General features: G+C 66.4%; 4 protein-coding genes across 4 annotated transcripts; all 4 read right to left on the bottom strand.

The window, feature by feature from the left end:
- Positions 1-8: 8 nt before the first annotated feature.
- On the bottom strand, positions 9-8,853 carry STAT2 (signal transducer and activator of transcription 2). Its single transcript, XM_061347722.1, has 22 exons — positions 8,779-8,853; positions 8,085-8,216; positions 7,850-8,000; positions 7,666-7,764; positions 7,490-7,582; positions 7,333-7,411; positions 7,170-7,255; positions 6,929-7,077; positions 5,820-5,978; positions 5,270-5,422; positions 5,130-5,150; positions 4,939-5,032; positions 4,806-4,862; positions 4,632-4,715; positions 4,463-4,561; positions 3,718-3,850; positions 3,373-3,422; positions 2,919-3,007; positions 2,525-2,661; positions 1,347-1,535; positions 1,209-1,266; positions 9-1,123 (listed from the first exon to the last, which is right to left on the bottom strand). Exons 2-22 carry the CDS (start codon positions 8,213-8,215, stop codon positions 208-210), a joined length of 3,027 nt encoding a protein of 1,008 aa, XP_061203706.1. The 5' UTR covers position 8,216; positions 8,779-8,853; the 3' UTR covers positions 9-207.
- A 1,163-nt stretch (positions 8,854-10,016) lies between these two features.
- Positions 10,017-10,838, bottom strand: APOF (apolipoprotein F). The gene has a single exon (XM_061347716.1). The coding sequence runs from the start codon at positions 10,836-10,838 to the stop codon at positions 10,032-10,034; it is 807 nt and encodes a 268-aa protein (XP_061203700.1). The 3' UTR covers positions 10,017-10,031.
- A 1,050-nt stretch (positions 10,839-11,888) lies between these two features.
- On the bottom strand, positions 11,889-22,434 carry TIMELESS (timeless circadian regulator). Its single transcript, XM_061347729.1, has 28 exons — positions 22,338-22,434; positions 22,099-22,252; positions 21,674-21,788; positions 21,535-21,597; positions 20,999-21,100; positions 20,763-20,918; positions 20,163-20,296; positions 19,991-20,078; positions 19,731-19,907; positions 19,209-19,426; positions 19,008-19,111; positions 17,798-17,967; positions 17,591-17,716; positions 17,362-17,513; positions 17,002-17,099; positions 16,799-16,916; positions 16,519-16,720; positions 16,283-16,434; positions 15,325-15,410; positions 15,117-15,240; positions 14,952-15,034; positions 14,095-14,237; positions 13,872-14,013; positions 13,721-13,789; positions 13,028-13,146; positions 12,266-12,410; positions 12,158-12,185; positions 11,889-12,087 (listed from the first exon to the last, which is right to left on the bottom strand). Exons 1-28 carry the CDS (start codon positions 22,417-22,419, stop codon positions 11,889-11,891), a joined length of 3,549 nt encoding a protein of 1,182 aa, XP_061203713.1. The 5' UTR covers positions 22,420-22,434.
- A 1,105-nt stretch (positions 22,435-23,539) lies between these two features.
- MIP (major intrinsic protein of lens fiber) lies at positions 23,540-26,085 on the bottom strand. Its single transcript, XM_061347721.1, has 4 exons — positions 25,653-26,085; positions 24,652-24,816; positions 24,489-24,569; positions 23,540-23,858 (listed from the first exon to the last, which is right to left on the bottom strand). The coding sequence occupies exons 1-4, from the start codon at positions 26,010-26,012 to the stop codon at positions 23,676-23,678; spliced, it is 789 nt and encodes a 262-aa protein (XP_061203705.1). The 5' UTR covers positions 26,013-26,085; the 3' UTR covers positions 23,540-23,675.
- Positions 26,086-27,026: the final 941 nt, after the last annotated feature.

Raw genomic sequence — 27,026 nt, 5'->3', positions numbered from 1 at the left:
CTCCGGTCCCTCCGGTCCCGGCACTCACCCTCCGGCCCCGGGCCCTGCCCCTCGGCCGCCTCCAGCGCGTTGGGCATCAGCTCCGCCGCTTCCAGCGCTTCCAGGGTCCCCGAGCCCTCTGCCAGTGACTGCAGGAGCTCCTGCATGTCCAGGCTCCCGGGCAGCGGCTCCAGGTCCCGCAGCTCCAGCGGCAGCGGCTCCGGCTCCTCAGGGACCAGCAGCGGCTCCACAGCCCCGGGTACCGGCTGCAGCATCCCCGCATCCCTGGGTACCGGCTGCAGCATCCCCGCATCCCTGGGTACCGGCTGCAGCATCCCCGCATCCCTGGGTACCGGCTGCAGCATCCCCGCATCCCTGGGTACCGGCTGCAGCATCCCCGCATCCCTGGGTACCGGCTGCAGCATCCCCGCATCCCCGGGTACCGGCTGCAGCATCCCCGCATCCCCGGGTACCGGCTGCAGCATCCCCGCATCCCTGGGTTGCCTGCAGCATCCCCGCATCCCCGGGTACCGGCTGCAGCATCCCTGCATCCCTGGGTACCGGCTGCAGCATCCCTGCATCCCCGGGCACCGGCTGCAGCATCCCCGCATCCCTGGGTACCGGCTGCAGCATCCCCGCATCCCTGGGTACCGGCTGCAGCATCCCTGCATCCTCAGGCACTGGTTGTGGCATCCCCCCATCCCCAGGCACTGGTTGTGGCATCCCTGTATCCCCAAGCATTGGCTGCGGTATCCCCATGTCCCCAGGCACCGGCTGCCCTCCAGGCACCACCTGCAGCATCGCCACAGCTCCTGGTCCTGGCTGCAGCATCCCCTGGCCCTCGGGGATGAGCTGCAGCACCAACTGCGGCTCCATGCTCCCAATCCCCGGCTGCAGCATCTCCAGGACCCCTGATGCCACCTGCAGCGGCTGCGATGGCTCCGGGCCTGGCGGCTGTGGCTGCAGCAGCGCGGGGCTCGTGGCCATCACCTGCACTGGGCCCAGGTTCCCATGCAGGACCTGCAGCATCCCTGGCTCCAGGGGCGGCTGCATCCCGGAGCTGCCAGGCTGCAGCTTCAGCGTCTCCAGGTTTTCCGTGGCTGTCACCAGCTCCTCTTCCGTCTGCCAGGACTCATTCGCCTGCCTATGGGAAGGGATGCAGGGTGAGGTTATGGGGTTGGGGGGTCAGGGGGGGACCCCCATTGCCCCGTGCCATCGCCCTGCATCACCTGGAGGACACACGGATGAGGCGCCGGTTCAGGTACTTCTTCTGCTCCATCAGGTTCCCTGTGGACAACAAGGGGATGTCAGGGGGGTGCAGACCCCATCACCCCCCTCCCTCGTTGCACCCCACATCGGGGCCGTACCCTCCTCCCTCTTGCTGTAATAGGGCCCGAAGGCTTCGTCGCGGGGGATGTTGGGGTGCAGGAAGCGGAGCGGGTTCTCGGGGATGTTCTCCTCCACCAGCAGCTGGTAGTCACGGATGATGTCCGGCAGCGCCAGGGACACCAGCTCGGTTGCAGTGTAGGGGACCACGGCGTGGAACGCGGGGGGCCCTATGGGGAGGAGGCTGTTGGAGGATATGGGGATACCCGTGTGGGGACCCGCTATTGGGATATGGAGATACCTGTATGGGCACCCACTATTGGGATATGGGGATACCCGTGTGGGGATCCGCTATTGGGATATGGGGATATCCTGTATGGGCACCCACTATTGGGATATGGGGATATCCTGTATGGGCACCCACTATTGGGATATGGGGATATCCTGTATGGGCACCCACTATTGGGATATGGGGATATCCCGTATGGGCACCCACTATTGGGATATGGGGATATCCCGTATGGGGACCCACTACTGGGATATGGGGATATCCCGTATGGGGACCCACTATTGGGATATGGAGATATCCTGTATGGGCACCCACTATTGGGATATGGGGATATCCTGTATGGGCACCCACTATTGGGATATGGGGATATCCTGTATGGGCACCCACTATTGGGATATGGGGATATCCTGTATGGGCACCCACTATTGGGATATGGGGATATCCTGTATGGGCACCCACTATTGGGATATGGGGATATCCTGTATGGGCACCCACTATTGGGATATGGAGATATCCTGTATGGGCACCCCCTATTGGGATATGGAGATATCCCCTATGGGGACCCACTATTGGGCTATGGGGATATCCCATATGGGCACCCACTATTGGGATACAGGGATATCCCATATGGGCACCCACTACTGAGATATGGGGATATCCCATATGTCCACCCACTACTGGGCTATGGGGATATCCTGTATGGGGACCCACTATTGGGATACAGGGATATCCCATATGGGCTCCCACTACTGGGCTATGGGGATACCCTGTATGGGCAACACCCAAAACCCACCCACACAAACCCACCCAAAACAAACCCACCCCAACAAACCCAAACCACACCAGGGATATCCCATATGGGGACCCACTATTGGGATACAGGGATACCCCAGATGGGCTCCCAGTACTGGTCTGTGGGGGGGCGCTCACCGCTCTCGGGATGCTCCACCCAGGTGCAGGTGACCCCCCCCAGGACGCTCTCACTGAACCGGATCAGGAACGTCCCCGTCCGCTTCCCCTTGAGCAGCTTCTTCTCCTGCTTCCGGCTCACGAAGCCCAGGATGAGCCTGGGGGGAGGCACCGTCAGCCCCACGGGACCCCCCCATTCATCCCGCCCCCGGACCCCCCCATTGATCCCCCCCCCCGGACCCCCCCATTGATCCCCAGCCCCCCGGGACCCCCCCATTGATCCCCCCCCCCCCCGGACCCCCCCATTGATTCCCCCCCCCCCCGGGACCCCCCCATTGATCCCCAGCCCCCCGGGACCCCCCCATTAATCCCCCCCCCCCCGGGACCCCCCCATTGATTCTCCCCCGCCCCTTACCCGTCCTTCCAGAGCTGCTTGAGGTGCTCCTGGAGCAGCCCCAGGATCCCGTCCAGCCAAGCCCAGAAGGAGAAGCCGGCGGCACCGTCCTGCAGGGAACGGGGGGCCATGGGGGCCAATGGGGGGCTATGGGGGGCTATGTGGGCCATAGGGGGCTATGGGGGGGCCATGGGGACCATAAGGGGCTATGGGGGGGCCATGGGGGCCATAGGGGGCTATGGGGGACTATGGGGGCAACGGGGGCCATAGCGGGCTATGGGGACTATGGGGCTATGGGGGGACTATGGGGGGCAATGGGGGGCAATGGGGGCCATAGGGGGCTATGGGGACTATGGGGCTATGGCATGGGGCATGGGGGACACACACAAAGGGGACCATGGGGGCTATGGGGTACAATGGGGTGCAACGGGGGCCAAAGGGGCTATGGGGTCAGTGGGGGCCAATCAGGGCTCACCTTGGAGAACTTGGTCCAGCTCAAGGTGCTCTCTGGAGTCGGCTTCGAGCCTTGGGGGGCAGAGCAGGGTGAGGGGGGGCGGGGCAGGGTGAGGGGGGGCAGAGCAGGGGCAGGGGGGGCAGAGCAGGGTGAGGGGGGCGGGGCAGGGGCAGGGGGGGCAGAGCAGGGTGAGGGGGGGCAGAGCAGGGTGAGGGGGGGCAGAGCAGGGTGAGGGGGGCAGAGCAGGGTGGGGGGGCAGAGCAGGGTGAGGGGGGGCGGGGCAGGGTGAGGGGGGCGGGGCAGGGGCAGGGGGGGCGGGGGCAGGGGCAGGGGGGTCTCGGGGTGTCCATCCCCCCCCCCCCGTACCGAAGAGCTTCTCGGCCAGCATGAGGAGGTGATCCCGGGCCAGGCCCCGCTCGGCCACGCTCTGGAACTGCCAGCTCAGAACCTGCGCCAGCAGCGGCCATGGGGCAGCGGGGGGGGCTGAGAAGAACTGGACCTGGGGAGCCTGTGGGGTGGGAGGGGAGAGAATGGGGATGGGGAATAGGGATGGGACAGGGATGGGGATGGGGATGGGATAGAGAATAGGGATAGGGAACAGGGAACACTGATAGGGAACAGGGATAAGGACTGGGATAGAGAATAGGGGTAGGGATAGGGGTAGGGAACAATGACAGGGAACAGGGATAAGAACTGGGAAGTAGAATAGGGATAGGGAACAGAGATAGGGAACAGGGATAAGATAAGGACTAGGAGAGAGAGTAGGGATAGGGAATAGGGAAAAGGGAGAGGGACAGGGACAGAGAACACAGGCAGGGAACAGGGATAGCAACAGGGACAGGGAGCAGGGATAGGGACAGGGAACAGGGACAGGGACCAGGGGTAGGGAACAGGGACAGGGAACAGGGACAGGGACAGGGAACAGGGACAGGGACCAGGGACCAGGGATAGGGAACAGGGATAGGTAACAGGGACAGGGACCAGGGACAGGGACAGGGGATGGGGACAGGGACCAGGGCCATGCACTGGGGCAGAGGGCAGGGGCCCAGAGCCCTGCACCAGGCACAGGGGGCCAGGCCCATGCTGAAGGGGGGGGGGGGTCCCCACTTGCCTTGGGGTCGGGGCTGAGCATATTGAACCAGAGGATGGAGGCCCAGGCGCTGGAGAGCTGGCTCGTGTTGGAGATGATGATGAAGGGCAGCGTGGAGGTCTGCGGGGAGAGCAGGGCTCAGGCTGCACCCCCGGACCCCCCCCAGGGCCCCCCCGGCCCCATCGCTCACCTCCAGCTCCAGCTCCAGCCCGCAGTACGCGTACGCCAGTGTGAAGGTGATGAGGTGCAGCTCCTCCGTCACCACCAGGGGGCCCTATGGGGCAATGGGGTGGGGTGGGGCTCCGTGGGGCAGCGGCCACCCCCCATTGCCCCCCATTGCCCCCCCCCAAAGCGCTGCACCCACCTCACCACCGCCTTTGCTGCCCTTGCCGGCCCGGCTCTCCTTCTGCTCCTTCAGTGTCTGTGGGGCAGGACAGGGTCAGGGGCTGCGTCCTCGCCCCATGGAGGATTTGGGGGTGCAAAGGGGGGGTCCCTACCAGGTATTGGAAGTCGCAAACCAGCTCCTCCTGGGGACTGTCCCCTGCCAGGAGGGTTTTGCTGCTCGATGTCAGGATGTTGAACCTGCGGAACCTGATGGGGGGGGGATAAAGGCATGGGGTGGGGGGGCCGGGACCCCCGGATGGGGTGGGTCGGGGCACATCCCCTGCATCCATCACTCATCTCTCACCCCTTTATCTTGGGGGGGTCCCTGCAATAGACAAGAGAGCATCAGCGGGGATCCCCCCCCCACTCATTGATGGATGGGGGGGGTTGAGCATCAGTGGGGATCCCCCCCCTCATTGATGGATGGGGAGGGGGGGTCCGGACCTATCGATGTGGATCGAGGCCTCCATGGGGTGGTTGCGGTCGTGGAGGCGCAGGAGGAGGCGGGCGCGGGCAGAGAACTTGGTGGCGGTGCGGAGCACGAGGGGGCGCTTGAAGGCGTTGGGCATCGTGGGCTGCTGCTCCACCACGAAGGCTCTGCCGTGGGGAGCGTCAGGACCCCCGCATCCCTTTCACCCCCCCCAACGCAATGTGCGTGCGTTCCCCCTCCCCAACGCAATGTGCGTGCCCCCCCCAACGCAATGTGCGTGCCCCCCCCCACGCAATGTGCGTGTGTGCCCCCCCAACGCAATGTGCGTGCGTTCCCCCCCCCAACGCAATGTGCGTGCCCCCCCCAACGCAATGTGCGTGCGTGCCCCCCCAACGCAATGTGCGTGCCCCCCCCAACGCAATGTGCGTGTGCCCCCCCAACGCAATGTGCGTGCGTTCCCCCCCCCAACGCAATGTGCGTGCCCCCCCCAACGCAATGTGCGTGCGTGCCCCCCCAACGCAATGTGCGTGCCCCCCCCAACGCAATGTGCGTGCCCCCCCGCACCTCTGCAGCAGGTACGCGAGGAGCTCCTTGAGGCGCTGCTCCAGCAGCGGGGGCTCTGCTTTGAGCGGGTCCCTCTCGTAGGTCACCTTCAGGCGCAGCTCCCCCAGCGCCCGCAGCAGCCGCAGCAGCTGGAACAGCCCCTGGCCCAGCTCCGTGAACCTGCGGCACCGGTGGCAACGGAACCCCCCCCTCCATCAGTGGGGTCCGCTCCTTGCCCCCGCCCCCCCCTCCATCAGTGGGGTCCGCTCCTTGCCCTGTGCCCCCCCCTCTCCATCAGTGGGGTCCGCTCCTTGCCCTGTGCCCCCCCCTCCATCAGTGGGGTCCGCTCCTTGCCCTGTGCCCCCCCCCTCCATCAGTGGGGTCCGCTCCTTGCCCTCTGCCCCCCCTCCATCAGTGGGGTCCGCTCCTTGCCCTGTGCCCCCCCCCCTCCATCAGTGGGGTCCGCTCCTTGCCCTGTGCCCCCCCCCTCCATCAGTGGGGTCCGCTCCTTGCCCTGTGCCCCCCCTCCATCAGTGGGGTCCGTCCTTGCCCTGTCCCCCCCCCTCCATCAGTGGGGTCCGTCCCCGTGCCCCCCCCCTCCCTCAGTGGGGTCCGCTCCTTGCCCTGTGCCCCCCCCTCCATCAGTGGGGTCCGCTCCTTGCCCTGTGCCCCCCCCCTCCATCAGTGGGTCCGCTCCTTGCCCTGTGCCCCCCCCTCCATCAGTGGGGTCCGCTCCTTGCCCTGTGCCCCCCCTCTCCATCAGTGGGGGCCGCTTCTTGCCCTGTGCCCCCCCCTCCATCAGTGGGGTCCGCTCCGTGGCGGTGCCCCCCCCCCTCCATCAGTGGGGTCCTCCTTGCCCTGTGCCCCCCTCCATCAGTGGGGTCCGCTCCTTGCCCTGTGCCCCCCCCCTCCATCAGTGGGGTCCGCTCCTTGCCCTGTGCCCCCCCTCCATCAGTGGGGTCCGCTCCTTGCCCTGTGCCCCCCCCTCCATCAGTGGGGTCCGCTCCTTGCCCTGTGCCCCCCCCCCTCCATCAGTGGGGTTCGCTCCTTGCCCTGTGCCCCCCCCCTCCATCAGTGGGGTCCGCTCCTTGCCCTGTGCCCCCCCCCTTCCTCATGCACCCCATCACTACCAGGTCTCCAATGGGTGCAGGTTGGTGTCCTCGGGGGCCCCCATGCAGGCGCGCTGCTGCCGGCCCCTCCATGCATCCAGCTCCTGCAGCAGGAAGTCCCGCAGGGTCTCGCTGCGCCCCAGGAGCTGCTGTATCTGAGCCAGCATCTCCTATGGATGGACACGGGGATGAGCAAACAGAGGGGGGGCATTGCCACGGACCCCCCCAACTTAAACCCCATCCAAGGAGCCCGCAGCCTCACCCGCCGCTGCCGGTCCAGGATCTGCAGCTTGGCCTGGAGCGCTTGGATCTGCTGCGCGTACTGGGGGTCACCGCTCCTGTCCTCCCCTGTGGGTGGGGTTTGGGGGTTCAGGGGGTTCACGGAGGGGGGGCGCAGGGCAGTGTGGGGCAGGATTGAGCCTTACCCGGCACATAGTGCACCTTGAAGCAGAAGTCAAAGGCGTCCTGATTGTCCTCGAGGTGCTGGAAGGCGCGTTCGGCTTCCTGGGGGGGTACAAGGGGGTGAGGAGGCAGGCACCCCCCCCCGGGATATGGGGATGGGGGTATGGGGGGGTCCGTTACCTGCAGGGCTGTGTGGAACTCAGCCAAGCGCCGCTGGATCTGCTGCTCCCGGTCGCTCCTTGGGGACGGGCTGGGTGCTGGGGCTGCCCCCCGCTATGGAAACAGAGGGGGTGCTGCGGGGCAGAGCCCCATGGGGTGCAATGGGGAAGATGGGGGGTGCACGGGACCTGCCTTACCTGCCCCCCCGCCTGGCCCAGGCGCAGGATGCGCCGCTCCTCCTGCAGCAGGTTGGCCACCAGGTTAGCGAAGGTCTCCGGGCACTCCTCGAACTTGGCCTTGGAGGGGGTGAGGGGGTCAATGGGGGGGGATGTGGGGGGCAAAGACCCCCCCCAATACCGAACACCCCCTCCCATCGCCTACCTGCAGGTCCCGATGCGCCTTGCGGAGGTTGTGCCTCAGCATGAAGTCCTCATTGCCCAGCCCCAGGCTGCCCAGGCGCTCCCCCAGCATCACCAGCAAGGAGTGGAAGAGCATCCGGGCACGGGAGGAGAGCGGCTCCGCTGCCTGGTGCCTGCGGCACCGGGGGGCTCAGCACCGGGGGCTCGGCACCGGGGTAACCCCGGCCCCATCCCCTGCTCCCTCCCGGCTCCGTTACCAGTTCTGGTCCTCGATCCACGCAGCCAGGCACTGGCGCACGGCCATGGGCAGCGCGGCCCCGGCGTACAGCTGGTGGATCTGCTCCAGGTACGCGTTGGCCAAGTTCTGCACCTCCTGCCATTGTGCCATGCTGGGGGGGGGTACGGGGCGGGTCAGGGCATCCCATAGAGCACAACACAGAGCAGCCTATAGAGCATCCCATAGAGCATCCTATAGAGCACTCTCTAGCCCCATAGAGCACTCTCTAGCCCTATGGAGCACCCCATAGAGCTCTCTCTAGCCCCATAGAGCAGCCCATAGAGCACTCTCTAGCCCTATACAGCAGCCCATAGAGTACTCTCTAGCCCCATAGAGCAGCCCATAGAGCACTCTCCAGCCCCATAGAGCAGACCATAGAGCACTCTCTAGCCCTATGGAGCAGCCCATAGAGCACTCTCTAGCCCTATACAGCAGCCCATAGAGTACTCTCTAGCCCCATAGAGCAGCCCATAGAGCACTCTCCAGCCCCATAGAGCAGACCATAGAGCACTCTCTAGCCCCATAGAGCAGCCCATAGAGCACTCTCTAGCCCTATAGAGCACCCCATAGAGCACTCTCTAGCCCCATAGAGCACTCTCTAGCCCTATGGAGCACCCCATAGAGCTCTCTCTAGCCCCATAGAGCTCCCCCCAGAGCTCCCTCCCCTCCGGTACCTGCCCGCAGCGCGGTGCTCCCGGTGCTCCCGGTGCTCCCGGTTCCCGCTGCTCCGCCGGCAGCGCCCAGCGCCGCAGCCCCGTCCTGGGCCGGGAGGGAGCCCTGAGCCGCGGCGGAGCTGCCCGGGGCCGGGACCCGAGCCCGGGGCTCCCGCACCCCCTGCTCCCCCCGGGCCCCCTCGCACGGACCCCCCGACACCGCCCCCCCCACCCCCGGTTCACCCCCATGGGGTCCGCGCACTGGGCCCCCCCCCCCCGTGCCCGTCCCGGGGTCCCCGTCCCGGGTCCCCCCCGTTGGGCCCCACCTCGGCGGCTCCCGGTGCAGGAAGGGGCGGAGGCCACGCCCCCCGGCAGCTGCTCGCGGTGATTGGCGGAGCGCGGCGGGGAGGCCACGCCCCCTCCCGGGGTGGAGGGGTGGTTCCAGTGGGGTTGCCCGGTTCCCCGAAATGACGTCACGGGGCGGGGCCAAAGGGGAAGCAGGGATGGGGACAGCGGGAGATGGGGACAGGGACTTGGGATGGGGGACATGGAATGGGGGCACTGGGACAGGATGGGGGACATAGGGACAAGGGTATGGGATAGGAATGGGGGACATAGGGACAAAGATATGGGGATAGGGATGGGGAATATAGGGATAAGGATATGGGGTTAGGGATGGGGGACATAGGAATAAGGATATGGGATAGGGATATAGGGATAAGGATATGGGGATAGGGATGGGGGACATAGGGGATAGGGACGGGGGACATAGGGGTAATGACATGGGGACAGGGACATGGAATAGGGGGACCAGGACAGGGATTGGGGACATAGGGATAAGGATATGGGGATAGGGGACATAGGGATAAGGACATAGGGACAGTGACATGGAATAGGGGGACTGGGACAGGGATGGGGGACATAGGGATAAGGATATGGGGATAGGTATGGGGAATATAGGGATAAGGACATGGGGACAAGGATATGGGGATAGGGATGGGGGACATAGAGATAAGGACATAGGGACAGGGATGAAGGACATCGGGATAAGGACACAGGGACAGAGATACGGGGACAAGGAAGCAGGAGGCCAAGGCATTGCGACAGGGACATGGAGAGGGAGCCCTGGGGACAGTGCCGGGGCCAGGCCGGCTGCCACCACGTGGCTCTGGCAGGGCCCCCCTCGGGGGCCAAGGTCCCCGTGTCCCGGGGCAGGGCGGCCCCGCATCGATCCTGCCGCAGCCAAGGGACACGGAGCCAGCAGGGGCCTTTATTCACACCATGAGCACGGGGCCGCTGTGGGCGCTGGGCACCGGCGGGGGCTCCCCCTCCGACGTGAAGTAAGCGATGAGCGCCCGCACCCCCGCCTTGAGCCCCGGCTGCAGCCCCATCTGCACCCCCAGCGCCACGGGGCCGCCGGCGGCAGCGGCGATCGCGGCCAGGCTGGCGTAGCCCAGGTCCTCGGCCGCCTCCAGCGCCCGCCTGGAGGCCAGAGCCTCGCAGCCCTGGAAGGCGAAGTAGACGCTGGTGCCCAGGTTGTAGAAGGCGCTGACCCCCGGCACCCACCCCAGCACCCCATGGGCCTCCCGCTCCCCCGGCGGGGCGCAGGCATCGGCAGCCCCGCGCTGCCTCCGCACGGCCCCGCGGCCCCGCGGCTCCGCGATGCTCCGGGATGCGGGGGCCAGGAGGAGCAGGACCCGAGCCGCGGCTTCGGGAGCCGGGTCCCGCCGCAGCCGCGCCAGGCCCCGCAGCAGCGCAGCGGCCGCGGCCGGACCCAGCTCCCGCATCAAGCCCCGCACCTCGGCTTCAGCCTCGGCGCTGCAGGAGGCGCCGCTGAGGGCCAGGGCCATGGCGGCGCGGACCAGAGCCCGCGGCCCCGAGGGGAGCGAGGGGAAGCCGGGCAGGGCTGCGGGGAGCAGGGCCCCGCATGGGAACGAGCGGTCCCGCAAGGGCCGGGCCGGGTTCTGCTGCGCCAGCTCCGCCAGCAGCGCCGCGGCACCGGGATCCGCAGCCAGAGCCGGGGGCACGGGGCCCGGGGGCGGGAGGAGGAGGAGGAGGAGGAAGAGCAGAGCCCGGGGCATGGCGCAGCTCCGGGATCGCCTATGGAGGGGCAGAGCGCTGTTAACCCCAATGGTAAAACCACAGCCACCCCCATGGTATAACCATAGCCACCCCCACGGTATAACCACAGCCCCCTATGGTATAACCACAGCCCCCCATGGTATAACCACAGCCCCCCCCATGGTATAACCACAGCACCCCACGGTATAACCACAGCCCCCACCATGGTATAACCACAGCCACCCCCGGTATAACCACAGCCACCCCCATAGTATACCCATAGCCACCCATGGTATAACCATATCCCCACCTATGGTATAACCACAGCCCCCCACGGTATAACCATAGCCCCCCATATGGTACAACCACAGCCCCCCATAGTATAACCATAGCCCCCCATAGTATAACCACAGCCCCTATGGTACAACCATAGCCCCCTATGGTACAACCACAGCCCCCCATGGTATAATCACAACCCCCCCTCACGGTATAACCATAGCCCCCCATGGTATAACCACAGCCCCCCATAGTATAACCATAGCCCCCATGGTATAACCACAGCCCCCCATGGTCTAACCATAGCCCCCATGGTATAACCACAGCCCCCGCTCACCCACTCCCTGGTGGTCCCTGCCCCGTCCCAGTGCTGTGGCTGCAGGCACAGCCCCTGTGGCCCCTTTATAGGCGCTGTTATCGGGGCTGTTGCGACACGAGGGGCTGGGACATGGGGCAGGGCCAGGGCCAGGGCCAGGGCAGCGCGCACGGGCAGGACCCCAGCCCCACGGAGCAGAGGAGGCCAAGAACGGCATCGATTTATTGAGTGGTTACGGAGGTTAATGGGGTCGGGGAAAAAACACCCCGGAAGGAACCAAACCCATGGGGAAAGGGGGATTTGGGGCTGGAACAAGGAAACGGAGAGAGCAGGACAAGGGGACCAGGCGCTTCCACAGCACCCCTAAAACCTGTGGGAAACAGCCCACGGGGGGCTTCAGTCTCCCTCCTCCTCCTCCTCCTCCAAGCATCGGATGCGCTTCCTCCTCCCCAGGGGCTGCAGCTCCTCATCCTCATCCTCATCCCCTGCGGGCAGCGCTGGGCCTGAATGGGGCAGGGAAGGGGCTGAGCACCCAACCCAGGGGTGCGGGGACAAGGGGGGCACCCATGAACCCCCCAACCAGCGCCAGGCTGGACCCACCGGAGGCCTCGTCCTCGCTGTCCAGGTCCCGTTGCCTCTTGGTGTGGGGCTGCACCGGGCTGGGGTCAGGCTCCTCACTGCAGTGGTGGGGACAGGGCTCAGGGACCAGTTCAGGGACCCCAGTGTGGGGATGGGACCAGTTCTCACCTCTCTGAATCCAGTGGCTGCGGTGATGCTGCTGGGCACAAGAGCCATGGGATCAATGGGGTGGGAAGAGCCTGCAGAGCATCAGCTCCAACTGCCCCACGGCCTTACCTGGGTCAGGGTCCTGCGGGCACTGGGGGGGCTCCGGCAGCTCCTGGGGGGACCCCAAGGGGTCGGGGCCGAGGGGGGTGATGGAGGCGGCCGCACGGCGGAGCTGGCGGGGGGTGAGCGCAGCCGGGATGCGCCAGAAGGTTTCCTGGGTGGAGAGGGGAGATGGGGCAGGGAGAGGATGGGAGCAGGGGATGGGAACCGGGATGGGAGCAGGGGATGGGAACCGGGATGGGAGCAGGGGATGGGAACCGGGATGGGAGCAGGGGATGGGAACCGGGATGGGAGCAGGGGATGGGAACCGGGATGGGAGCAGGGGATGGGAACCGGGATGGGAGCAGGGGATGGGAACCGGGATGGGAGCAGGGGATGGGAACCGGGATGGGAATCGGGATGCGGGTGGAGACGAGGGGGGGATAGAGATGGGGATGGGAATGGGAACGTGGAGGGGATCAGGGACAGGGATGGGACCTGGGATGAGAATGGAAAGGAGGACGGGGATGGGGATGGGAACAAGCACAGGGATAGGGATGGGAACGGGAAGCAGGATGGGAAGGGAAAGCGGGACTGGGATGGGGATGGAGACAAGCATAGGGACAGGAATGGGAAGCAGGATGGGAAGGGGAAGGGGGACTGGGATGGGGATGGGAACAAGCATAGGGACAGGGATGGGAACAGGGAGAGGATGGGAAGCAGGACTGGGACAGGGATGGGGACAGGGATGGGGACTGGGCCAGGGAGCAGGGCCGGGGAGCGGTCCCTCACCTGCTCGCTCTCGGGGGGCCGCAGCCCCAGCCCCCGCAGCAGCGCCTGGAAGCTCCGGTTCTCCATCGCGTCCTCATTCTCCTCCGAGAGCGGCACCAGCGGCACCGGGTGGGAGGTGCCTGAGCCCCGGGAGCCCCCCGGTGAGCCCCGGATCGGGCCCCAGACCCCCCCATCACCCCCACCCCCATCACCAGCACCAGCACCAGCACCAGCACCAGCACTCACCATCCTCCTCCCGGTCCCCCGCTGTCCTCCAGACCCCCCCCCCATCACCATCACCATCACCATCACCCCCCCCACTCACCATCTCCTCCCGCTCCCTCCCCCTCTCCTCCACAGCCCTCCCCCACACCACCACCCCCATCACCATCACCACCATCACCATCACCATCAGCACCAGCACCAGCACTCACCATCCTCCTCCCGGTCCCCCGCCGTCCTCCAGACACCCCCCCCCATCACCATCACCATCACCACCAGCATCAGCACCAGCACCAGCACTCACCATCCTCCTCCCGGTCCCCCGCCATCCTCCAGACACCCCCCCCCCCATCACCATCACCATCACCACCAGCATCAGCACCAGCACCAGCACTCACCATCCTCCTCCCGGTCCCCCGCCGTCCTCCAGACCCCCCCCCCCCCATCACCATCACCATCACCATCACCATCACCATCACCCCCAGCACTCACCATCCTCCTCCCGGTCCCCCGCCGTCCTCCGCAGGCAGCTCTGGAGCCAGCGCAGGGGCCCGGCCAGCCCTGGGGACAGCCATGGGTGAATTGGATGCGGCCCCACAGCCAAAGCAGAGCCCAATGGGGGGGCTCTGAACCCTGAACCCACCTTCCTGATGCAGCCGCTGCGCCAGGCCCTGCCCGCCCCCTTCCTCAGCCCCCTCCATGGGGGCTTCATCTTCTTCATCCTCCTCCTCCTCCTCGCTGTCCCCATCCTCAGAGGGGTCCTGGACCAGCGCTGCCGCGGCTCCCTATGGGGACCAATGGGGTCTGGGTGCCTGTGATGGAGCAGCACCCACTGGGTGCCCCCCCCATCCCCACCACCACGGTACCGGTACCGGGCCCTGGCCCTTCCTCCGGTGCCTCTTGTAGAGCTCGGCGCGCGTCGCCACCAGCCCCAGCGCCAGGAGCTTGTCCACGACCCGGGCCCGCGAGCGCCGCGCCGTGAGGTGCTGCAGGATGCGGCCCAGCACGTCTGGGGGGGCAATGAGGAGAGGATGGGGGGGATAGAGGGGGATAGAGGGGGATAATGGGGGGATAATGGGAGAAATAATGGGGGATAACATGGGTTATAATGGGGGGAATAAGAGGGATAATGGGGGAATTACCAAGAAATAATGGGGGATAAAGGAGGAGAAAATGGGGGATAACAAAGGGAGAAAATAGGGGATCATGGCAGGGAATAAGATGGGGTAACAGAGGGAAATAATGGGGGATAATGGGGGAATAACCAAGAAATAATTGGGGATAAAGGAGGAGAAAATGGGGGATAACAAAGGGGGAAATGGGGATCATGGTGGGAATAAGAGGGGGACAAGAGATGGAAATAATGGGGGATAATGGGAAAATTATGGGGGATAAAGGAGGAGAAAATGGGGGATAACAAAGGGGAAAAATAGGGGATCATGGTGGGGAATAAGAGGGGGTAACAGAGGGAAATAATGGGGGATAATGGGGGAATAACCAAGAAATAATGGGGGATAAAGGAGGAGAAAATGGGGGATAACAAAGGGGGAAAATAGGGGATCATGGTGGGGAATAAGAGTGGGATAACAGAGGGAAATACTGGGGGATAATGGGGGATACTGGGGGATAATGGGGGATACTGGGGGAACAAGGGAGGGATAATGGGGGGAATAAGAGAAGGATAAGGGGGAAACAATGAGGGACATGGGGGCTGCCCCCTCACCATCCGAGCCCCGGAACTCCTCAAAGAGCCGCGCCAGCTCCTCCTCCTGCTCCTGCGTCCACAGCACGATGCGGGTGCCCTTCCTTGGGGCAGGGGGGGCACACAGGGGGTCAGTCCCAGCCTTGGGGCTCAGCGCCCGCCCCGCTCCTGGGGCCCCACACCCACCTCAGCCGCGGGAGCTCGCGGGCGCTGCCGATGAGCCCCAAGTGCACCAAGTGCTTCACCAGGTGCCTGCGGCTGCGCCCCGGCGCCGGGAGCTGCGCCAGGATGGCTCCGGCCACGTCCAAGCCTGCAGGGGCACAGGGACAGGGATGGAGCCCCTGCCCCATCGCTGCCCTCCCCGCTGTGCCCCCCCCGGCCCCAGCCCTGGTACCTTCCACCTCCTTGTACTTCCAATAGAGCTCCCGCAGCTCCTGCTCCTCCTGCGGGGTCCAGGGGGGAGCTCGGCTCCTGGCAGCCCTGGGCAGAGACAGAGGAGAGGTGAGAGAGGTAACAGGAGCCATAGGATGCGATAGGGTGTGACAGGGTGTGATAGGGTGCGATAGGGTGCGATAGGGTGTGATAGGGTGCGATAGGGTGCGATAGGGTGTGATAGGGTGTGATAGGGTGCGATAGGATGCGATAGGAGGCAACAGGGTGTGATAGGGTGAGATAGGAGGCGATAGGATGCGATAGCATGCAACAGGATGCGACAGGAGGCGATAGGATCCGACAGGGTGTGATAGTGTGCAATAGGGTGTGATAATGTGCGACAGGATGTGATAATGTGCGATAGGGTGTGATAGGATGCGATAAGATGTGACAGGAGGCAACAGGATGCAACAGGAGATGACAGGATGTGATAGAAGGTGACAGGATACAATAGGGTGTGACAAGGTGTGATAGTGTGCGATAGGATGCGACAGGAGGCAATAGGATGCAACAGGGTGTGATAGTGTGTGATAGGCTATGCTAGTGTGCAATAGGGTGCGATAGGATGAGATAAGATGTAACAGGAGACAAAGGGATGCGATAGTGTGCATGACAGGATGCAACAGGATGCAACAGGAGATGACAGGATGTGATAGAAGGTGACAGGATACAATAGGGTGTGATAGTGTGCGATAGGATGTGATAGGGTGCGATAGGATGCAACAGGATGCGATAGGATGCGATAGCATGCAATAGGATGCAATAGGATGGGACAGGATGCAATAGGATGCAACAGGATGCAATAGGGTGCGACAGGATGCAATAGGGTGCAATAGGATGTGACAGGATGCAACAGGATGTGATAGGAGGGTAAAGGGAGGGAACAGGAGGGCAGCAGCCCCATTGCCAGCCCCGCTCACCCCTCTCCCTCCCGCAGGGAGCCGTAGCCCTCGGTCATCTCCCGGGCGGCCGCTGGGCTCTTCCAGAAGAGCAGCTCCACGAACGCCTTCTTGTTGGTGGCCGCCAGCGCGAAGAACTTGCCCAGCACGAACCTGGCCAAGGCCACCAGCTCCTGCGGGCGACAGCGGAGCCGGGGGTCACCGCGGACCCCGATCCCCCCCCCGGGACGGGGCGATGGACACGGGCCCCACCGGACCTGGTGCGCGCCGGCGGCCGGGTCCTGCAGGAGCCGGTGGAAGAGGGCGAAGAGCGAGAGCTGGAAGAGCAGCGGCTCCATGCGCAGGTCGCGGGCCAGGCGGTGCAGCAGGCGCGCGGCGCAGTGGTTGGTGCGGGCGCTGTTGTGGGGGTACCCCCGCAGCACCAGCACCAGCGCCCGCACCACGGGGGGGCAGGCGAACCTGTCCCCATAGTACCAGTGAGTGGGGACACTGAGGCCAATGGGGACCCCAAACCCCCCCATCCGGGTCCCCCCTCACCGCTTGAGGTAGTCGAGGAAGTTGAACTCCTTCTCCGACACCTGCACGGTCGCTTCCTCCTCTTCCTCCTCCTCCTCCTCCTCCTCCTCCGGCTCCTCAGGCTCGGGGGGTGCGTGCTCTGCAATGGGGCAGTGCTGAGGGGCTGGGGCAGCCCCAAACCAGAGCCCCCCCCCCCATCCCCATTGCTGGTGCTGTGGACTCACGGGGCAGAGGAGCAAAGAGGATGTCCTGGAGCAGCTGGGTCTCCTCAGAGGGTCCCGCACTGGGGGGGCCGAACACATCCCCTTCGGGCCATACATCCCTATGGAGGCGTAGGGAGAGGCTGTCACCGTGTCCATACAATGGGAATGCCCATCACCATGTCCATGCACTGGGAATGCCCATCACCGTGTCCATGCACTGGGAATGCCCATCATGGCCATCACCGTGTCCATGCACTGGGAATGCCCATCACCGTGTCCATGCACTGGGAATGCCCATCACGGTTATCATGGTGTCCATGCACTGGGAATGCCCATCATGGTTATCATGGTGTTCATGTGGGATGGGGACGGTGCCGGTACCGGGCAGCGCGGAGCAGCCGCAGGGCCTGTGGGACCCGAGCATCCCGCAGGCACCCCTGGATCCGCAGCAGGGCCTCGGCGCGCTGCTCCTCCACCGGCGTCTCCGATGCGGCATCGAAGGGCACCAGGTCCTCGGGGAGCGGCACCTCGCCCTATGCAGGACACTGTCACCTTGTGCCCCACAGCACCCCCCCAAGCTCCCCGCTATGGGGCTGGGGCCATCCCCTACCTGCAGACAGGCCTGAAGCTGTGGGGCCAGCCCTGCCCACAGCCCCTGCAGCTCCTCGGCGCTGGGCGGCTGCGGGGCTGCGGCTGCGGGCGCGCGGGGCTGCTTCTTCCTCCGCACTCGCTTGCTCTATAGGGGACCAAGCACAGGGTGATGGGGGGGCTGTGAGCCCCATAGCGCTGCCCGCAGTGGGGCGCGCCCCATCCCCACCTGCACCACGAGGCTGGAGCGGGCGCGGCAGAAGCGCTGCAGCAGGCGCAGGAAGAGATGCGCCGTCTCCACCAGGTCCCGCAGGAAGCTGCGCGGGTGCTGGGCCTCGTCCAACCGGCGGAAGAGCGCCAGGAAGAGCTCCCGGTACTCCAGCACGTAGAAGATGTTGCCTGGGGAGAAGGGGAGCAATGGGGTTCCCCGGTGCGGGATGGATGCAATGGGGTTCCCCAGTGCGGGAGGGATGCAATGGGGTTCCCCGGTGCGGGATGGATGCAATGGGGTTCCCCAGTGCGGGATGGATGCAATGGGGTTCCCCAGTGCGGGACGGATGCAATGGGGTTCCCCAGTGCGGGACGGATGCAATGGGGTTCCCCAGTGCGGGATGGATGCAATGGGGTTCCCCAGTGCGGGATGGATGCAATGGGGTTCCCCAGTGCGGGATGGATGCAATGGGGTTCCCCAGTGCGGGACGGATGCAATGGGGTTCCCCAGTGCGGGACGGATGCAATGGGGTTCCCCAGTGCGGGACGGATGCAATGGGGTTCCCCATGTGGGATGGATGCAATGGGGTTCCCCAGTGCGGGAGGGATGCAATGGGGTTCCCAGTGCGGGAGGGATGCAATGGGGTTCCCCAGTGCGGGACGGAGCAGTGGGCTCCCCAGTGCGGGACGGATGCAATGGGGTTCCCAGGTGGGACGGATGCAATGGGGTTCCCCGTGCGGGAGATGCAATGGGGTCCCCAGTGGGACGGATGCAATGGGGTTCCCCAGTGCGGGACGGATGCAATGGGGTTCCCCAGTGCGGGACGGATGCAATGGGGTTCCCCAGTGCGGGACGGATGCAATGGGGCTCCCCAGTGCGGGACGGATGCAATGGGGTTCCCCAGTGCGGGACGGATGCAATGGGGTTCCCCAGTGCGGGACGGATGCAATGGGGTTCCCCAGTGCGGGACGGATGCAATGGGGTTCCCCAGTGCGGGACGGATGCAATGGGGTTCCCCAGTGCGGGATGGATGCAATGGGGTTCCCCAGTGCGGGACGGATGCAATGGGGTTCCCCAGTGCGGGATGGATGCAATGGGGTTCCCCAATGCGGGATGGATGCAATGGGGTTCCCCAGTGCGGGACGGATGCAATGGGGTTCCCCAGTGCGGGATGGATGCAATGGGGCTCCCCAGTGCGGGATGGATGCAATGGGATAACGGGACTCACTCTTGATGACCTGGCTGCTGTCCCGCACCGCCGGCTCCGGGGACCGGTCCATCTCCTGCAGCGTGAGCAGCAGCTCCTGGTACGCCTTGAGAGCCAAGTGCATCCTGAGGAGGAGGGACCCTGAAGCTCACCCAGCCCCAACGGGGACCCCTTGCATCCGAGCCCCATTGAACCGCCCATGGGGGCCACCCCAGCACCCACCTGCGCGCCCAGGTCACGGCCTCCTTCTTGTCCACCAGCGCCATCTCGTAGTAGGTGGTGAGGTTCCGCTCCATGAACTGGAAGGCGCGGACGCCCACGGTCTCGGACACCAGCTCCGGGCGGAAGCCGCGGTGCCGGTTGAAGGCCATGAAGAAGGCACAAGCCCATAGGTAATAGGTCTCATCGTGCTGCTGAGCCCTCTCCCGCACCAAGTGGTCCTGTGGGGCACAGGCCGTGGGGCTGAGCGCGGCGGCGATGGGGGCTGCCCCACATCCCCATGCAGGGGGTCCCAGCCCCATTGGGGCTGCCCCACATCCCCATGCAGGGGGTCCCAGCCCCATTGGGGCTGCCCCACATCCCCATGCAGGGGGTCCCAGCCCCATTGGGGCTGCCCCACATCCCCATGCAGGGGGTCCCAGCCCCATTGGGGCTGCCCCACATCCCCATGCAGGGGGTCCCAGCCCCATTGGGGCTGCCCCACATCCCCATGCAGGGGGTCCCAGCCCCATTGCCCCCCATCACCTTCACCAGCAGCATGAGGCGGTTGTAGCAGCCCTCCAGGAAGTCCTGGCAGAAGCGGCGCAGGAAGAGGCGGACGTTGCGCGCCGAGCGGTGCCGAAGCTCGGCCTCGGGGGCTGCCTGGCGCCGCCGGGGCACTCGCCGCGGCTCCTTGCCCAGGTCGTGGCTGTAGCTCTTCAGCTGCGGGCATTGAACCGGGTTGGGACCCCTCCAGCATCACCCCCATACACCGACACCATCACCGCATCCCCATCGGGGCTCACCTTGTGCAGCCCCCCATGGAACACCACATCCCGGTCCCCGATCGCCTTCAGGCCCTGCAGCACGTAGGAGCCGCCGAACCGGGAGTGCCTGGAGCAATGGGGGGGGGATGTGGGGTGAGCGCTGCGGAACCCACTTAGGGGGGTCCCGGTGCTGCCACCCCCCTGCCCTCACCTATAGGGGCGCTGCAGCGCCCGGGTCCTCTTCTCCGCCAGCTCCCTCTGCCGCAGGCTCTGCAGCTCCCGAGTGTCCTCCCTGTGCTCAGCACCCGCCTGGCTCTGCCCCAGCACCGCCAGGTCCTGGGGGCTCTGCGGGCAGCACCATCAGCGCTATGGGATGGGGATGGGGGGGTCCATGGGGGGGCAGCATCATCAGCGCCATGGGATGGGGATGGGGGGTCCATGGGTGGGCAGCATCATCAGCGCCATGGGATGGGGATGGGGATGGGGGGGTCCATGGGTGGGCAGCATCATCAGCGCCATGGGATGGGGATGGGGATGGGGGGGTCCATGGGGGGGCAGCATCATCAGCGCCATGGGATGGGGATGGGGGGGTCCATGGGTGGGCAGCACATCAGCGCCATGGGGGGGTCCATGGGGGGGCAGCACCATCAGAGCCATGGGATGGGGATGGGGGGGTCCATGGGTGGGCAGCACCATCAGCGCCATGGGATGGGGATGGGATGGGGGGGTCCATGGGTGGGCAGCATCATCAGCGCCATGGGATGGGGATGGGGGGGTCCATGGGGGGGTCCCTGCCCCCTGTCCCACTCGCCTGGTCCCGGAACATGAGGGAGATGATCTCCAGGACGTGCAGCGCCCATTGCTGCTCCGCCTGGGCGCTGGCCAGGAACTTGAGCAGATCGTCCATGCCGCTGAGGTGCAGCGCCCACAGCACCCGGTCGTGCACGGTGGCGTCGCCATCCACGAGCTGGGGGAGATGGGAAAGGGGGGGATCAGCAGCACCCCCCCCCCAGGATGGCCGCAGAGGTGAAGGGGCCCATGGGGTACCTGCTGCTCGCTGGGGTCCGGGGGCACGTGCAGCACATTGCGCACCAGCAGCAGGATCCTCTCGATGAGCAGCGCGTCCTCCTCCTGCCGCTGCTCCCAGTCCTGCGGGCACGGGGCCGTGAGGGGTCCCCATAGCACCCACAGGGATGGGGCCGGGAGGGGTCCCCATAGCACCCACAGGGATGGGGCCAAGAGGGGTCCCCATAGCACCCCCAGGGATGGGGCCGGGAGGGGTCCCCATAGCACCCACAGGGATGGGGCCAAGAGGGGTCCCCACAGCACCCACAGGGATGGGGCCGGGAGGGGTTCCCATAGCACCCACAGGGATGGAGCTGTGAGGGGTCCCCATAGCACCCACAGGGATGGAGCTGTGAGGGGTCCCCATAGCACCCACAGAGATGGAGCTGGGAGGGGTCCCCATAGCACCCACAGGGATGGGGCCAAGAGGGGTCCCCACAGCACCCCCAGGGATGGAGCCGGGAGGGGTCCCCGCAGCACCCCCAGGGATGGAGCCCATGCGGGGCCGTGGCACTCACGAGCTGCAGGAGGTCATAGAGCTTCTCACTGAGCACCCCAAACACCTTCTCACTGGCAAACGCCTGCAGAGAGCCCCGTGTGAGCGAGGGGGGGCACAAACAGCGCCCCCAGCCCGTTGTGGGGGGGGTCCACACTCACCTCTTTATAGGCCTGCAGGTAAGACCCCACCTGCAGGAAGTGGTGCCTGGAGCCGGCGTCCGCGGGGACTTTGCCGAAGCAGAGCAGCGCCGGCTGCGTCAGGTTCACCATGAGCCTGCGGGGGGCAGTGATGCTCCATGGGGGGAGCCCCATGGGACCACCCGAACCCCCCCCACAACCGAGCAATGATGCTCCATGGGGGGAGCCCTATGGGACCACCTGAACCCCCCCCACCACCGAGCAATGATGCTCCATGGGGGGGGCCCTATGGGACCACCCGAACCCCCCCCAAACCGAGCAATGATGCTCCATGGAGGGGGCCCTATGGGACCACCCCAACCCTCCCCACCACCGAGCAATGATGCTCCATGGGGGGAGCCCTATGGGACCACCCGAACCCCCCCCCCCACCGAGCCCCCTTGTACCTGACCACGGCATCGAAGAGGGCCCTGTCCTGCGGGTACTGCACCAGGATGGGCAGGAGATCGTTCTGCAGGATCTGCGCCGCCCCCAGCTGCTGCCGCACATCCCGGGTCTCGTCCTCATGGCGCAGGAACCGGATCAGGTCCTTCACGCTCTCTGAATGGGGGGGGACGGGACACGGAGCCGTGAACCCCGCATCTCGCATCCCGAGCCCCGCATCCCCGCCCCGAGCGCTCCGTACCCAGGCAGTCGGGCTCCCGGTGGTACTCGGCCCCTTCCAGGTAGCCCAGAGCGCTGCAGGTAGCCAGGAGCTCGGAGTCCATCCCGGACCCGTCCCCGCAGCGGTGCCGGTAACGGGGGCCTTGTGCGAGCCGGGGTTCCCCAACCACCGCCTCCAAACCGGGGCCGGGGCCGCAGCTCCCGCCAAGAGGCCCCGCAGTTCCCGCGCTGGGAGGCCCCGCCCCGCTCATGGGCTTAAAGCGGAAACTCCCGCGCTGGGCACGCGCTGGGGCCACACCCCCTCCCCCCCCTTCCCCCCCCCGCCCGCCTCCTGCCGCCCCGCAGCCCCTCCCCCTTCTCTCCCGCAACGGTTCCACCCCTCCCCCCCGCTCCCAGGGATGCGGTGCCCCCCAAACCGGAGGAGCGCGCGTGCGCGGCGTTGCCCCTTTAAGCGCGGCGCAGCGCTGGGACTCCACCGCGAGCGCGGGAAAGGACCGCACCTCCCCTCCCGGCAGTCCCCGCGCGGTTGCCAGGGCGACGCGGGCTCAGAATGGTCCCCAGCATCCCCGGCTCTCCCCATCCCCCTGTCCCCATCCCTGGTGTCCCCCATTCCCGGTTCTCCCCATCCCCGGTAGCTCCCCTGTCCCCCGTTCCACCATCCCCGCTGTCCCCATCCCCGCTCCCCTCCATCCCCGGTCCCCATCACCGGTGTCCCCATCCCCGCTCCCCTCCATCCCCGGTCGTCTCCATTCCCGGTCGTCTCCCTCCCCGGTTCCCTTAACCCCAGATCCCCTCCATCCCCGCTGCCTCCACCCCCGCTCTCCCCATCCCCGCTCCCCTCCATCTCCCCTGTCCAAATCCCCGCTGTCTCCATCCCCGCTCCCCTCCATCCCCGCTCGCCTCCATTCCCCTGTCCAAATCCCCGGTGTCCCCATCCCCAGCTCCCCTCCATCCCCGCTCCCCTCCATCCCCCACTCTCCCCATCCCCGCTCCCTCCCAAACCCGCTTCTCCCACAATCCCCGCTGTCCCCATCCCCGCTGTCTCCATCCCCACTCCCCTCCATCCCCGCTCCCCCTATCCCCACTCCCTCCATCCCCTCTCCCCTCCATCGCTGCTCCCCTCCATCCCCGCTGCCTCCATCCCCGCTCTCCCCATCCCCGCTCCCCTCCATCCCCGCTGTCCCCATCCCCTCTGTTTCCATCCCCGGCGCCGGGCACTGCCGGTTACCAAAATAAACGCTGCCGTTTAATGCACCGAACACAGCGCTCCCGCCGCGGCGGTTCGCGGGGGCCGGGCCCCGCCGCCGCCCGCCGCACACACACGCACCACAACGCAGCCAAGCGGCGGGGCGGCCGGGACCTACAAGCCCTGAGTCTTGAGCTCCAGCGGCTCCGCCGGCGGCGAAGGAGGCGGCTCGGTAACGGGCGGAGCTCCCTTGAGGGCCGCCAAGCGCTCGGCCAGGCTGCGCGGCCGCGGGCACAGCGCGAACTCGTAGAGCACCGAGCCCAGCGCCGCGCCCAGCACCGGGCCCGCCCAGAACACCTGCGGGGGGGGGGGGGCGCGGGGTGGGTACCGGCACCGGGGACCCCGATACCCAGCGCAGTGAGACGGGGGGGGGTCCCGGAGGAGGGATACGGGAGGGATCCGGGAGGGATGAGGGAGGGATGTGGGAAGGATGCAGGAGGGATGCGGGAGGGATCCGGGAAGGATACGGGAGGGATGTGGGAGGGATGTGGGAAGGTTGAGGGAGGGATGGGGGGAGGATGCAGGAGGGATACGGGAAGGATGAGGGGAGGATGTGGGAGGGATGCGGGAAGGATGCAGGAAGGATGTGAGGAGGATGCGGGAGGGATGTGGGGAGGATGAGGGAAGGATGAGGAAGGATGTGGGAGGGATGGGGGGAGGATGCAGGAGGGATACGGGAGGGATGAGGGGAGGATGTGGGAGGGATGCGGGAAGGATGCAGGAGGGATGTGAGGAGGATGCGGGAGGGATGTGGGGAGGTTGAGGAAAGGATGAGGGAAGGATGCGGGAGGGATGAGGGGAGGATGCGGGAGGGATGCGGGAGGGATGAGGGGAGGATGCGGGAGGGCTGTGGGAGGGATGGGGGAGGGATGTGGGAGGGATGGGGGAGGGCTGTGGGAGGGATGGGGTCCCCCCCGCAGCTCTTACCCAGTGGTTGGTGAAGTTGCGGGTGATGACGGCGGGCGCGAAGGAGCGCGCCGGGTTCATGCTGGCGCCCGTGTAATAGATCTAATGGGAGGGGGAGCGGCGGTGGGTGCGGGACCCGGCCCCGCTGCCCCCCGAGGCGGGGACCCCCCGCGGCCGCTCTTACCCCGAAGAGGTGGCCGAGGGCGAGGGAGAAGCCGATGGGGAGCGCGGCCGAGCCCGGGCGCCCGTCGTGGCGCTCGTCGAAGCTGGCGAGGGCGCAGAGCACGAACTGCGCCGTCAGGAGCAGCTCCACCACCGTGCCCTGCCCCGGCCCCACGCCCGGGTGCAGCTGCAACGGGGGGGGAACGGGGGGGGGGCTCAGCACCGCCTCGCCCCGCTGCACCCCAAGCACTTCCCGGACCCCCCAAACCTCCCATTAACCCCCATTGGCCCCGTTCAGCATCGCAAGCCCCCGATACAGCCCCCCCCAAAGCACCAAGAACCTCCAGACCTCCTAACCCCCCCCATTAGCACCATTCAGCCCCCCAAGCATCTCAATCCCCCATTACAACCACCCCCAACCCCAGAGCCCCTAAAACCCCCAGTAAGTCCCACTGAGCACCTCAATCCCCATTACCCCCCCTCCACACCCCCAAACACCTCCTAGACCCCCTATAACCCCCATTGAGCACCTCAATCCCCATTACCCCCCTCCACAACCCCAAAGCCCCAATCACCTCCTAGATCCCCTATAACCCCCCCTTAACCCCCTCAATCCCCATTAAAGCCCCGCCGAACCCCAAAGCCCAAATCACCTCCTAGATCCCCTACACCCCCATTGAGCACCTCAATCCCCATTACCCCCCTCCACACCCCAAAGCCCCAAACACCTCCCCAGACCCCTTATAACCCCCATTAAAGTCCCCTCCACACCCCCAAAGCCCCAAGCACCTCCTAGATCCCCTAGCAGCCCTTAACCCCCTCAATCCCCATTACCCCCCTCCACACCCCAAAGCCCCAATCACCTCCCAGCCCCCTATGACCCTAACCCCCTCAATCCCCATTAAAGCCCCCCCGAACCCCAAAGCCCCAATCACCTCCCAGCCCCAATAACCCCCCCCTTAACCCCTCCATCCCCCCCTATGACACCCCCAAACCCCCCCCCCATCCATGATCCCCGCTCACCGCACTGAGCCCGAGGGTGCCGCGGACCGGAGCCGGTGTCAGCCCATAGAGCACCCCGGCCCCGGCCAGCGCCCCCAGCACCTGGGCCAGGAGGTACCCGACGGCCCTGGCCACCGAGAGCTGCGAGGCCATGAGCATGGCCATGGTAACGGCCGGGTTGATGTGGCCGCCGCTCACGGCTCCCAGTGCCTGCACCAGGGTGGCCTGAGCCAGCCCGAAGGCCAGGGCAGCCCCCAGGACATTGGGGGGCCCCGGCACCCAGCGCAGGGACGCCCCCAGCCCCAGCAGGGTGTAGAGGAGGCTGCCCAGGAACTCGGCCAGCACGGCCCTCCAGAAGGAGGACGAGCGCAGCTCCCGCATTGCCTGGCCCCGCTCCTGCGGCCCCGCTCCGCTCCCCTCCCCGGGGGGCCGCCCGCAAACCCCTTTATAACCCCCCCCCCCCTCCCGCCGCCCCCCCCGGGGTCTGATCCCGCACCCCCCCTTTCCCCTTCATTAACCCCTTCGCTGCCCATAGGCACACAAAGAGGGAACCCCCCCCCCCCCATCGGGGACATCCCCCCCCTCCTCCATCCATAGGGCTGCTATGGGGGGGGGACGGACACCACACGACGCTGCCCCATAGATGGGTGGGAGCACAATACAGGGAGCACCTCCCCCTGCCCCACACATAGAGGGGGGGATCGGGGCCCCCTGCGCTGTTGTGGTGGGGGAGCATTGATTGAGCCCGGCTTAGCGGCCCCCGGGGGGGGGATTAGAGCCCGGCGCGGCCATTGGCGCCCATCGGAATCTGCCGGGGCTGCAGAGGCTGCCACAAAGCGCTTTGCTGCGCTCAGCGCCCGGCACGGGGCAGCCATGGGGGGCCCGGCCCCCCCCTTCCCTTCCCTATGGGGCCGCAGGGAGGGGGAACCCGCATGGGAAAGGAGGGGGGGGGCATCGGGGTCTTGCAGCCCCATTGGGACCCCCCTACAATAGAAACAGTCGGACCCAAACCCTGCTTTAATGATGGGGAACGGGATCCAGACCCCCGGCTCCCCCCCTTCCCTTCCCTATGGGGCCGCAGGGAGGGGGAACCCGCATGGGAAAGGAGGGGGGGGGCATCGGGGTCTTGCAGCCCCATTGGGACCCCCCTACAATAGAAACAGTCGGACCCAAACCCGGCTTTAATGATGGGGGAACGGGATCCAGGCCCCAGCTCCTATGGGGTTGTGGGGCTGCGGGCGGGGGGCGCGGCGGGGGCCGGGCCGGTGGCCACGGCCCTGCAGGGCAGGCAGGAGCGGAGCTGGTCCCGGGGTGCGCAGGGAGCCAGGAGGAAGTCATGGAGGAACCCGGCCAGCAGCGAGCCCAGCACCGGCCCCAGCCAGTACACCTGGGGGG

This window comes from Neopsephotus bourkii, unplaced genomic scaffold (assembly GCF_033783945.1).
Source record: "Neopsephotus bourkii isolate Nb327-2 ecotype Australia unplaced genomic scaffold, CSIRO-AGI_Nbou_v1 NB_319, whole genome shotgun sequence".
In the NCBI taxonomy this organism is placed as follows: domain Eukaryota; kingdom Metazoa; phylum Chordata; class Aves; order Psittaciformes; family Psittacidae; genus Neopsephotus; species Neopsephotus bourkii.
This window is presented reverse-complemented; position numbering and strand designations above follow the sequence as displayed.

What these genes read in the sequence shown, in the direction of transcription:
- STAT2 (XM_061347722.1), bottom strand. Translation starts at nt 8,215, where the DNA reads ATGGCACAATGGCAGGAGGTGCAGAACTTGGCCAACGCGTACCTGGAG. An exon ending in CTCGCGTACCTGCTGCAGAG is followed by an intron (nt 5,423 to 5,819) that starts GTGCGGGGGGGC and finishes TCCCCACGGCAG; the next exon opens with AGCCTTCGTGGTGGAGCAGC. An exon ending in GCTGGCCGAGAAGCTCTTCG is followed by an intron (nt 3,423 to 3,717) that starts GTACGGGGGGGG and finishes CTGCCCCCCAAG; the next exon opens with GCTCGAAGCCGACTCCAGAG.
- APOF (XM_061347716.1), bottom strand. Translation starts at nt 10,838, where the DNA reads ATGCCCCGGGCTCTGCTCTTCCTCCTCCTCCTCCTCCTCCCGCCCCCG.
- TIMELESS (XM_061347729.1), bottom strand. Translation starts at nt 22,419, where the DNA reads ATGGACTCCGAGCTCCTGGCTACCTGCAGCGCTCTGGGCTACCTGGAA. An exon ending in CCGGGAGCCCGACTGCCTGG is followed by an intron (nt 22,253 to 22,337) that starts GTACGGAGCGCT and finishes CCCCCCATTCAG; the next exon opens with AGAGCGTGAAGGACCTGATC. An exon ending in GAAGTACAAGGAGGTGGAAG is followed by an intron (nt 15,241 to 15,324) that starts GTACCAGGGCTG and finishes GTGCCCCTGCAG; the next exon opens with GCTTGGACGTGGCCGGAGCC.
- MIP (XM_061347721.1), bottom strand. Translation starts at nt 26,012, where the DNA reads ATGCGGGAGCTGCGCTCGTCCTCCTTCTGGAGGGCCGTGCTGGCCGAG. An exon ending in GCACCCTCGGGCTCAGTGCG is followed by an intron (nt 24,817 to 25,652) that starts GTGAGCGGGGAT and finishes CCCCCGTTGCAG; the next exon opens with CTGCACCCGGGCGTGGGGCC. An exon ending in CCCTCGGCCACCTCTTCGGG is followed by an intron (nt 24,570 to 24,651) that starts GTAAGAGCGGCC and finishes CCCTCCCATTAG; the next exon opens with ATCTATTACACGGGCGCCAG.